This window comes from Amblyomma mixtum, chromosome 3 (genome assembly GCF_055824585.1).
Source record: "Amblyomma mixtum isolate Tamu chromosome 3, ASM5582458v1, whole genome shotgun sequence".
In the NCBI taxonomy this organism is placed as follows: Eukaryota; Metazoa; Arthropoda; class Arachnida; order Ixodida; family Ixodidae; genus Amblyomma; species Amblyomma mixtum.
In genome coordinates this window covers 356,977,550-356,987,531 of record NC_143014.1, presented here as the reverse complement: position 1 = coordinate 356,987,531, position 9,982 = coordinate 356,977,550, and the positions used below count along the sequence as shown (strand labels likewise).

Below are 9,982 nucleotides of genomic sequence, written 5' to 3'. Positions count from 1 at the left end.
TGAACCTGGTTACAGAACGAAAGTTATTTCGTATCGGGCAACTATCGGGCAACGTCTGTAACGTTGAGTGCTATTATGGTACTTGAAGAGCGCGGCGTGCATATCCATTCCCGGCGGGGACGTGCTTGCTAGGTCGGTCGTGTTGCGATTTACCAGATATAGCATCCTTCAGGTAAAACAACTGTTTAAACAAAAACTATCTCTGGAAGCGCTACGCCAATACCGTGCAGATATATCGAAATTTCAAGAACACTATCAAGCTAAACAGTCCCCGTAAGAACTAAGACAGCGCGAAATAGAGCCAGATCACGTACAAACTATGGCTTACAGAGGTTATCGTCGCAAATACCACAACTCTTTAAAGGGATGCTGAAAGGTTTCCCAGAAAAATTGAGTGAAGAGATGCACTTTACAGTTTTCCACGCTCGGAATTCGAATTTGTCATCGAAATTAGGGAAAGGAAAGCGCAAACGTATTTTATTTTGGCGAAAAGTGCAGCAGCGGCCTCGGGCCAGCTCGCGCGCCTCGTTGCCGCCGGTGATTGGTTGGGCGCCTCGTGACGTAAACACTGGTGTTGGCTCGGTGAGCCCGGCTCGGTCGCCGCCGATGTAGCACATGAAGCGCGGCGCGCGGTGGTTCGTGGCTGTTGGTTTGATGCTTTTATCACGATGGAACGCATACAAAATTACCAGGAGGATCTTGGCGTCATCCCCTACATGTACGAACCAATCGCAAAAAGCAAACCGCTCCAAGGAAGCAACGATGCTGGCGCAAGCGGTGCTTCTGGCTTGGACGAAAGCGAGGCGTCAGCATCTCCACGTGTTGGAAATGTCCTTTGGTAAGCATACTTTTCTAGCCAAACTTCATTCAGAGATACAATGAATTAATTTTGAAGCGATGAAAGCACTGCTCCACGAAACTTTCCAAATGCAATGTAAGCGGGATGCGATCGTCGGCATTGTTGTCTTGCCGCTTGTCGGTGCTGCCGCAAATCTCCTTGTAATCCACACAGACCATTGACATGCGCAAGAAGTTATCAGGCTCTTTTTGCTCGCAAATTTTATGCTGGCATCGCTTCATGGTCGCTGCGCGCCGGCTCGATTCATAACACACGCGTCAACAAGTTCGCGGCGCTTTGCGGCAGAACTCGTCGAGGTGACAAACGTGCGCCTTCCGTTCTGCGTGCCAAGATGGGATCTGGCAGTAAATTAAAATCCTTGTTTCGGCGAGTTGCTTCATACTGCAAGCCCTTGTAGGAATATCTCCATCCGTTTGCGGCCGCCTTTGTCGTGCTGTTCTCAGATCAAGCGACAAGTGATTTTTTTCACTAACTCGATGGCCTCGTGCTGCAACAGAGCAGGCGAATCGCAAGGCTGGCTGTAGAACACGTGGCGCACAATTATATAATATTATTAATGTATGAAGCCATGCTGCATTCGGCAATTTTTTTCGACTACATGTGTTATAATAAATGTATCCCTGGCAGTTGACTGATGCCATTGTAAACACTGTACTTCCAAAACAGGTGTTCCTGCGATCGCTGCATTGCAATGGAAAAGGAGGAAGATTGCTGCTGCTGCCAGGAAGTTAATGAGATTGCCAGAAAGCAGAAGAATCCACAATGCATTACAAGCACAAAAAAATTCAAAGATGCTTGTCTCAACAGGACTGTGCTTGAAGTGGCTCTTGCACAACGAGGAACCATTCTATCTGCAAAAGGAGACAAGAACTCCAAAAACAGGTGAGAAAGCAGGTGTAGCTAAGAGAGTATATGTACAATAATGTAATTTACTTTCACTTCCATAGGCAGTTGAGATATGCTGCATATCGGCAATTCGCATATCTCGTATGGAAAAGAATGGGGAAGCACAAGAGGCGTATCCTGCCAAGTTGTGTCCTGGATGCTATCCGCAAGAAATATCCGTCTGAAAATGGAGTCTACACAGGGTTCAAACATTTTTCAAGTTAATCTAGAGTGAGTGTTTGCACCCTTCACAACTTTGATGCATGTAGTAAATGTCTGACACAAAGAAGTGTGAATGTGAAGCACACAATTGAATACCTTTTATTTCATATCATTTTGCTATGTTGCCATACACACTCAAAGTAAAACATAGTTATACTAGCATACATACATACATACATACATACATACATACATACATACATACATACATACATACATACATACATACATGCATGCATGCATGCATACATACATGCATGCATGCATACATACATGCATGCATGCATACATACATACATACATACATACATACATACATACATACATACATACATACATACATACATACATACATACATACATACATACATACATACATACATACATACATACATACATACATACATACATACATACATACATACATACATACATACATACATACATACATACATACATACATACATACATACATACATACATACATACATACATACATACATACATACATACATACATACATACATACATACATACATACATACATACATACATACATACATACATACATACATACATACATACATACATACATACATACATACGTACATACGTACGTAATTACAAGCATATTTACACAGCTGTCGTCTACGTCTTCCAGGTTCTGCCACGAAACCATGTTCAATTCACTACTTGTTGAACCTTGTTTTTCGCTGCTTTACAAGTTCTTCTTTTGGTGTCTTCAGAAAGCGGCTGCTGAGAGGTGGCGGAATCTCCACATTTGTCGTCCTTCTTGTCCGCAACACAGTTGGAGCCTCGGACATAACCAGCTCTAGCAGTCTCTTGACATAGCCTGCATGAGGATGTAACAAAACGATGTTATCTGCACAAATAAAGTGGAGTACATCAGCTTACCATGAGTGGGCTGCTCCTTTCCAGGACAGGCAACAGGATTCCCTCCTGTGGCTTTCGGGTATTTGACAAGCCACCTGTCTTTTCCATCCTGTGTGCATGCCTGCCTTCTTTCACCATTTTCATTGTAATGCATGGCTGCTAGTCGAGTCCTGGAAACAGTTACATAACTCATTGCATTTGTCATGCAGAGCTATTTTATTGCAGAGAACAATTGCAGAGGACATGCAAGAACAATTTTGTGCAGCCATAAGATGCAGAATACAATATGGAAAGTTAAAACGTTAGTAATAACATAAACCACTGCGTGTTGCACAATGCTTAGACCGTGGCTTAACTCATACTAAGCTGCCATTTCATAAAAATATGTCCTCCATGAATGTGTAAAAAAATGTTCAATGCTCACTGTGGCATGAGTATGCTTTTTATTTCTTATTTTGCTTACATACCAATCTCCCAGAAGAAATTTTCTGCACCAAAATACGCATCAGCTTGGTTTAAATATTTTGTCAAGATATAACTATAAAACTCAACACTTACCTTGCCACCATGCCTTCGAAGGAGTACTGGCACAACTTAGGTGCAAAGTGGAGCAGAACGCTGTGAAACGCTTCTAAACCATAGGTTTGGAACTTTGTTGCCAGCTGTGGTAAGTCTCTTAGGAGGACCTTGGCAGTTGCTACTTCCTTCAGCTTCTGGAAAGCCTTGGACTCTGAATGAAGAAGTACAGAAGCACCAGCTTTCTTATTAGAAAATGTACAACTGGTCATAAGCAAGCAGTTCCTGCTCTTGTATTATTCCACTTAGGGTAGTAACATTAGATTTTTGAGTACCAAGCAAAGCAATATATCGGCTCCATTTATACTACTTGTCGTTAGACTGACTGTGTGGCTATAAACGGAGCTGTAGTTCAAGTTGCTACTTCTGAAATTTGAAAAAAATAACTATCCATGCTATAGGAGACGCAATGACATAAAAAGTGACCAGAGAAAACATCAGATTATTCATCACAGCCCAAAATAGGACTTCAACTGAAAACAAGTTACAAAACGTTCCTAGATGGTCACTCACAGTACACCATACTCCTGGACAGCTTTTTGTGCCTCTGCAGCAAAAGGCAAAGCAATGGATGGTCTCTGTCACTATGCTGAGGGTAGCAGTTCATTGTACGGCTTATGGGTGCCGGGATTAACGGGGAAGCTGGAAAGAGGACGAGGATTTGCTGGTGCTGAGGAAGACCACACACCATGGCACAGGAACAAAGTACCATCTCCTTCCCTTTCTTGCACAGACTTTACTGTAGAGCCCCAGAAAGCTCTCCAAGAGTATAGTGTGCCACTGTTTGGTACAGCTGAAAAAAATTGCACTGATGTACTTCAGATTTCTATCAAATAGGCAGCGTACCTGCACTCAGCCACTCCCTTGGTTCAATGTCTTCATGGAGGCAGAATGGGAAGAGCTGATCTTCGTGGCTGTGAATGTCTCTTATATGATTTAGAAGAGACTTCCACTTTGGAACAATTAGTTCTTTGTGGCCCTCGCTTGAGGCAGCTGACCAGTAGAGGTGGTTGCCGACAGCCTGCGTCCATGCCGTGAGCTCTTTACAGTCGTCCCTTTTGGCCGCAGCAAGCAACTTCTTGCGAACACCTGACATAAATATTAAAAGAAAAGTGAAGCACACATTCCTTGCAAGGATATATAACAGAAGTTAACGTATTCTGATCCATCAAAAAATAGCCTGCACGATACCTTTCACGACATGCCATACATTGAATTCATGCATGATGTCCGCCTTCTCCTTTCGAAGAAAACATTTTATTTGTGCGTGCCGGTCCGTCACAATAGATGCTATCTGAACCTGGAGATTATGGAGAAATTCAAGGCCACGTTTCAGCCCTTCCAGCTCCATGTGGCTACTTCCACCAACTTCATTGGACTGTAAAATGTGAAAAGATTCAGTACTCGTATTTATATATTATAATTGCACATACTGTGGAGACAGAAGGAAAGTGAAGTGACCATTTGCTGCAGAAAACTGTCTTGTTGCGCTGCTAGTTACATAAACAGCATGCTATAAAAAACATGCTGAAGTTGAAACAAACCTGCACAAGCTCAAAATGTAATATTTTGTTGCGCTCAAGATCCATCAAGGAGTAAGTGCCAAACTTTGCGCTGAATCCAGGTGAATCGGCCCGGCCATCACCAGCAAGTTTGACACCTTGCTCAGTTACACCCGCAAGCAATACTTCCTGTTCTTTTTTCCATACCTTAAAAGAAAAATTCCAGGAGCAATAAGCACTTGCAGTCAATTACTTAAAACAATGTTATAAGAAATTTGCTTACTGTCTCAATGGCAGGCCAGAGGTGAGAACGTTGGATGTTAAAAAATGTCCTTTCTCCAAAAACTTGCACACCAATAAGAGAAAGCATTCTAAGTGTAGCGGTTGGGTTGCACCCACTGAACAGTATTGCTGAGGAAAGCCGTAGGTTTATGACAGGCAGCTGTTGAATGCAGTCTTGATTTTGCCACAAAAAAATGTGGCCTGATTTACAGACTGTACGCACACGGAAGAGAGTGCCTTTGCAGTCCACATGGCTTGTGCAAGGTGCAAAACACTTGCGGCACAAATTGAAGAGCACCTCAAGATGCTTCTCTTCGACTAAGATAATTCTCTCCTTCTCAGTGTTGTCGTTGCAGTCCTGATCACAGTCCTCACTGCAGTTTTCTTCATCAGACTCGACACTCCTGGAAGAAATAGCAACCTTTCAGCTAAGTTACACACCGCAAACAAACACAAAAACATGCAAAACTACTGCAGCTACTCTGATTTTTGGCTCTGAAATATTGGCATTCTTTAACAGCAGTAATATAATATACCCATGATCCCAGTCATCCAAGGGGCAGTAGTCATCATCACGGCTGAACGAGTCACCACTGCCATCGTCACACAGCTCATCATCATCATGGTCACCCCAGCCTTCTTCACGCACGGTGGTGCACAGATTAACTTGGCTGGCTGTGCTGATCATGGAGGCACCAACCTGAATACCTGAAAAAAACATTGAGGTACATGCAGCAGTTATTAAAACTGAATGATATTTGTTTCATTCAAGCAGTAGTGTCCTCAAGCTGTTTTTACTGAAATTGAAATGTTTGTTGTGTATGATGTGAGCCCAACAGTTCTCTCAACAGTGTGCATATTTGTTTTCTGTACTGAAAGAAAGCATATGCCTAGGACATCATGGAAAAGGCATGCCAAATTAATGAGAACATACCTATAGAAACACCACAAGGCTTCGTCTGCACTGCTTTTGACACCACTCTTTTTTTCATGTTTGTTTGTGACGCTTTAGAACACTTTACTGGTATTGGCTGCATTAGAACTTGAACAGACTTGTCAGCCTTGTCATCACTTTTAGAAAAGTTAGATGCAGGATCCTCAGCAGCATCTGCCAGTGGCATTCGACTTGTTGCACAGTCCTGATTTGTATTGCTGTTTGGTGTGCATTCTTGACTGTCTGGTGTGCAGCCTCCAGGTGTGGTGTCATTTTCCATGCACACTTGATTTGCACTATCGTCTGGTGTGCAGTCCTGATCTTGCAGCAGTTCGCCAAGAACCTGAAAGGCATAAGCCATATGATGTTATTGTTGCAAACAGAACAAAATTGTGCTTCAGTATGAGTAAAATCTTCTGGTTTATTTCATAAACCATTTTGTTTATTGGTGAGCTCCGTGCAAAGTGAGATCATTTATTATATACCAAGTGTTTCTTTAAAAGGTCCAAAATTTATTTTAAAAAACGGGTAACTAACCTTGCATTAATTTTATCCCTGGGGCTATATTGGGGGATATGGCAGACACCAGTAATAGGCAGAAGGCTTCCATTAGCTCCCTAAACTGCATATCTTAATTAAATTTTTATTTTCATATTATGTTGTATTTGCAGATTTGGAGCACCTCCTGCAAATACTATAGCCAAGCAAAAAAGTTCTCTTTAAAAACTTACACCCTGACAGTCAACTTCACGCGCTAACACAGCGCCAGCGGGCGCATCCGACGTAGATCACTAAAAAAAAGTGTACGCTTTGGGGCCGGGCTGCAAGCGCCATGACTGCGTACATTGGGCGCTGACGAAGCGGCTATCAGCGAGGTCCCAGGCGAAACCAAATTGAAAACGAAACGCAGCGCGCCCGTATACCAGAAACATCTGCAAACAGTTTTCTCGGCGCTCCGAGCACGAAGAAAAATGTGCCGCGTACTACTTCCTATGTTCTCGCCACTGAGGGCTACGCATGAATCCTAGAATATTTGAGCTCCAACATAATTGAGTAAAGAGTCTGCATATAACGTCTTTTCACGTGCTCACCGAACGAAGTTCTCTGCTTACGCGCGGCGCGCAGTCTCCGGTTGTGAGGCGCACTTCGCGTCGCTCCCCCTCTTGCAGTATTAGTAGCAGTTTAAGATTTTTATTCAGCCAAAAAATTTAAGGACGAGCTCTGATATGAGTAATGCTGTACGAGATGAATGATGCATGCCTGCAAGCATAACAGCTAAGCACTTATTTTGTAAGCTGCAGTTTGCTGCCGTCCTGATATTCTCATTCCAGCGCCGTTCATCTCACTACTACCGAAAGTCTTGCATCCACGAAATTAAGCGCCGTACACTATACAGAACACCGGTTCGCGCAGTCAAGTTCTCATAGAGTTAATACACAAATTCTTACCTCCAGCTTCCTCCTTTTCGCGAAAGCTGGCCTCGGTGGCGGTGAAGAGCTCCTGTGCGCGAAGACAGACGGTATTGCGCCGGGTTTCAGTCGGGCTGACTTTGTTGACAGTCCCAATGAACGCATTACCGACAGGCTTTGGTTATAGTCTTCATCACGAAAGTGGTCAGAGCATAGCACTGTAGTCTTTGAGGGCTTGAAATCCCTTCGCTTCACAGCAGCGACCCACCTCGCGGAAAGCTTCTTATTTTGTGGGAAATAATGAAAGACCACATCGTCGCGGCCGCTGGTGTTAGTGCAGCCGAAGGCTGCGCAGAACGCCGGCATGATAATCCACCGCTTCACTCGATGCTGCACACGTTTCTGTACGTCACCACAAACATAAAAACGCACAAATACAGGAACACACGGCAGATCGAAGCAGCTTACGATGGCACGCACGCAGAAACAAGCGCGGTCGCGGAGGCTGCGAGGCGACGGAACACCAGTGTTTACGTCACCACCCCACGGTTTCCGGTTTCGGCTCGCATCGTCAGTGTCATCAGCAGCGCTCGGCGGACAGCGGGGGGCGGAGCTACGGCGCAATTTTAAACGGCGATTACGTCGCTCCTAAGCGATGAATCTGCAAAAAAATTTCACCCGTATGATTTTTAAGGTTATCACATCCATACGTAAGCATCTTAATGAATTCGAAAATCTCTTCAGCTTCCCTTTAACAAATACCCTGACATATTAAACTTAATAAGTTCTGTTGTGTATCCTGTTCAATTGAAAAAGCAAGTTAAAGCAATATTTTTATCTGAGCAGGAGGTGCATGGGTAAAACTCCTGAGCCAACTCTTGGTGCTATTAATCTGTATTAGGTTGTACTACCATTGTGCACTATAGATCATATTCCATTACTTTACACTGGATTGCATTTCACATTAACAATTTTTGTTTCGTGAAACATTTTTGTTTACTGATAAAATTGATGCAGTACGTAAGAAATTGTTTTTGTATTACTACAGTTCAAATAAGTTACTTTTCTTTTCGTTGTACAGAGAGATTAGAGTGTAACCTAAGACGGTGTATATCTTTCTGTATTCTGTATGGATGTCTTCTGCTTCTTCGGGGTTCAGCTTATGATGTATAATCATATGTACACTTGTGCTGCCTGTGCTGTCAGTGGGGCATAGTCTAGTCAGGCCCCATCCGGGCCTTTTGCTATTGCCTCCTGAGCCAATTTTTAGCAAATTGTCTCAAAGAAAGAAAGAAAGGAAGAAAGAAGGAAAGAAAGGAAGGAAGAAAGGAAGGAAGAAAGGAAGAAAGAAAGAGAGAAAGAAAGAAAGGAAGAAAGAAAGGAAGAAAGGAAGAAAGAAGGAAAGAAAGGAAGAAAGAAAGAAAGGAAGAAAGAAAGAAAGAAAGGAAGAAAGAAAGAAAGAAGGAAAGAAAGAAAGAAAGAAAGAAAGAAAGAAAGAAAGAAAGAAAGAAAGAAAGAAAGAGAGAAAGAAAGAAAGAAAGGAAGATTGACCGCACAAATCCATTTCCCAGCACCACCAACGCTTGTGGTGCCACCTTCAGGCCCACACCTTTCTTTCCCCTGCACGTCTTGCTCTCCTCCACCCTGGAGCGTACTTGCCGGCCTGCCGCTTATGCGACAGCCCAAGAGCCGACTGCGCTCATATCCTATTCTCCTGCCCAACACACTTGCCCCTCCCTCTCGGTACCTAAACAGTCCGCAGCAGTGCGAGGCTGCTTTGTCTAGTACCGAGCTGAATCTCCAACTTCGGCTGGTGACCTGGGCAGAGGACATCGCGACTAAGCACGTCCTGGACGCCACACCGGCAGCCCGAAGGCCGCCCACAGTGCTGATGTATATTTTTCGTTTCTTTTTAGGTCTTCAGAAATGTTTTTCACCACCACCACCACGTTGAGTGCGTTCCGGACACTGGATAGGCAGCGCACCCACCCTGCCACCCTGGCAGGTGGTAGTTAATGGTTGATCGCGAGAGTTGCTCACCCAATGAACGCTGCGGCATACTGCTGCAGCGCCGCGTGTCTGCCACAAAATTGTCAGCGCTAACGCAGGCAGCTCATATCTCTCTCTCTCTCTCATCACACCACGTACCTATTAGCGCGATCCATGTGTCCACTGACCCAGGGAGCTAGTTATGTGCACTTCCTTTCCTTGAAATCATCGCAGTGTAAAATGTTTTGAACGCCAACGCCAATAACACAATCAACTCCGACGGCCTATGGCTTGAGTGCCTTGTTTATGCCTCAACGTTGTCAATACGAGAACAGAAAACTGGGCAAGTTTTGCAGGGAGTTAGTTGAGGCGTTTTTGATAAGCCAGGAGACTGAATCATGTGTCCCCTCGCCTTCCATTAATCTCGTAG

At 43.9% G+C, this 9,982-nt stretch overlaps 2 protein-coding genes across 2 annotated transcripts; one reads left to right on the top strand and one right to left on the bottom strand.

Moving 5' to 3' along the window:
- Positions 1 to 668: 668 nt before the first annotated feature.
- On the top strand, positions 669 to 2,827 carry LOC149356438 (P2X purinoceptor 7-like). The gene is made up of 4 exons (XM_089577778.1): positions 669 to 838; positions 1,526 to 1,741; positions 1,807 to 1,975; positions 2,713 to 2,827. Exons 1-3 carry the CDS (start codon positions 669 to 671, stop codon positions 1,967 to 1,969), a joined length of 549 nt encoding a protein of 182 aa, XP_089433904.1. The 3' UTR covers positions 1,970 to 1,975; positions 2,713 to 2,827.
- Positions 2,656 to 7,929, bottom strand: LOC149356437 (uncharacterized). Its single transcript, XM_089577777.1, has 10 exons — positions 7,603 to 7,929; positions 6,155 to 6,497; positions 5,757 to 5,928; positions 5,222 to 5,624; positions 4,981 to 5,145; positions 4,628 to 4,814; positions 4,283 to 4,525; positions 3,419 to 3,590; positions 2,882 to 3,030; positions 2,656 to 2,819 (listed from the first exon to the last, which is right to left on the bottom strand). The coding sequence occupies exons 1-10, from the start codon at positions 7,927 to 7,929 to the stop codon at positions 2,656 to 2,658; spliced, it is 2,325 nt and encodes a 774-aa protein (XP_089433903.1).
- Between the last annotated feature and the right edge of the window lie 2,053 nt (positions 7,930 to 9,982).

Coding starts and splice junctions, on each gene's coding strand:
- LOC149356438 (XM_089577778.1), top strand. CDS start 669: ATGGAACGCATACAAAATTACCAGGAGGATCTTGGCGTCATCCCCTAC. Junction 839..1,525: donor CGTGTTGGAAATGTCCTTTG/GTAAGCATACTT, acceptor CTTCCAAAACAG/GTGTTCCTGCGATCGCTGCA. Junction 1,742..1,806: donor GACAAGAACTCCAAAAACAG/GTGAGAAAGCAG, acceptor TCACTTCCATAG/GCAGTTGAGATATGCTGCAT.
- LOC149356437 (XM_089577777.1), bottom strand. CDS start 7,929: ATGCCGGCGTTCTGCGCAGCCTTCGGCTGCACTAACACCAGCGGCCGC. Junction 5,929..6,154: donor GCCTTGTGGTGTTTCTATAG/GTATGTTCTCAT, acceptor TGTTTTTTTCAG/GTATTCAGGTTGGTGCCTCC. Junction 3,031..3,418: donor TTCGAAGGCATGGTGGCAAG/GTAAGTGTTGAG, acceptor AACTGTTTCCAG/GACTCGACTAGCAGCCATGC.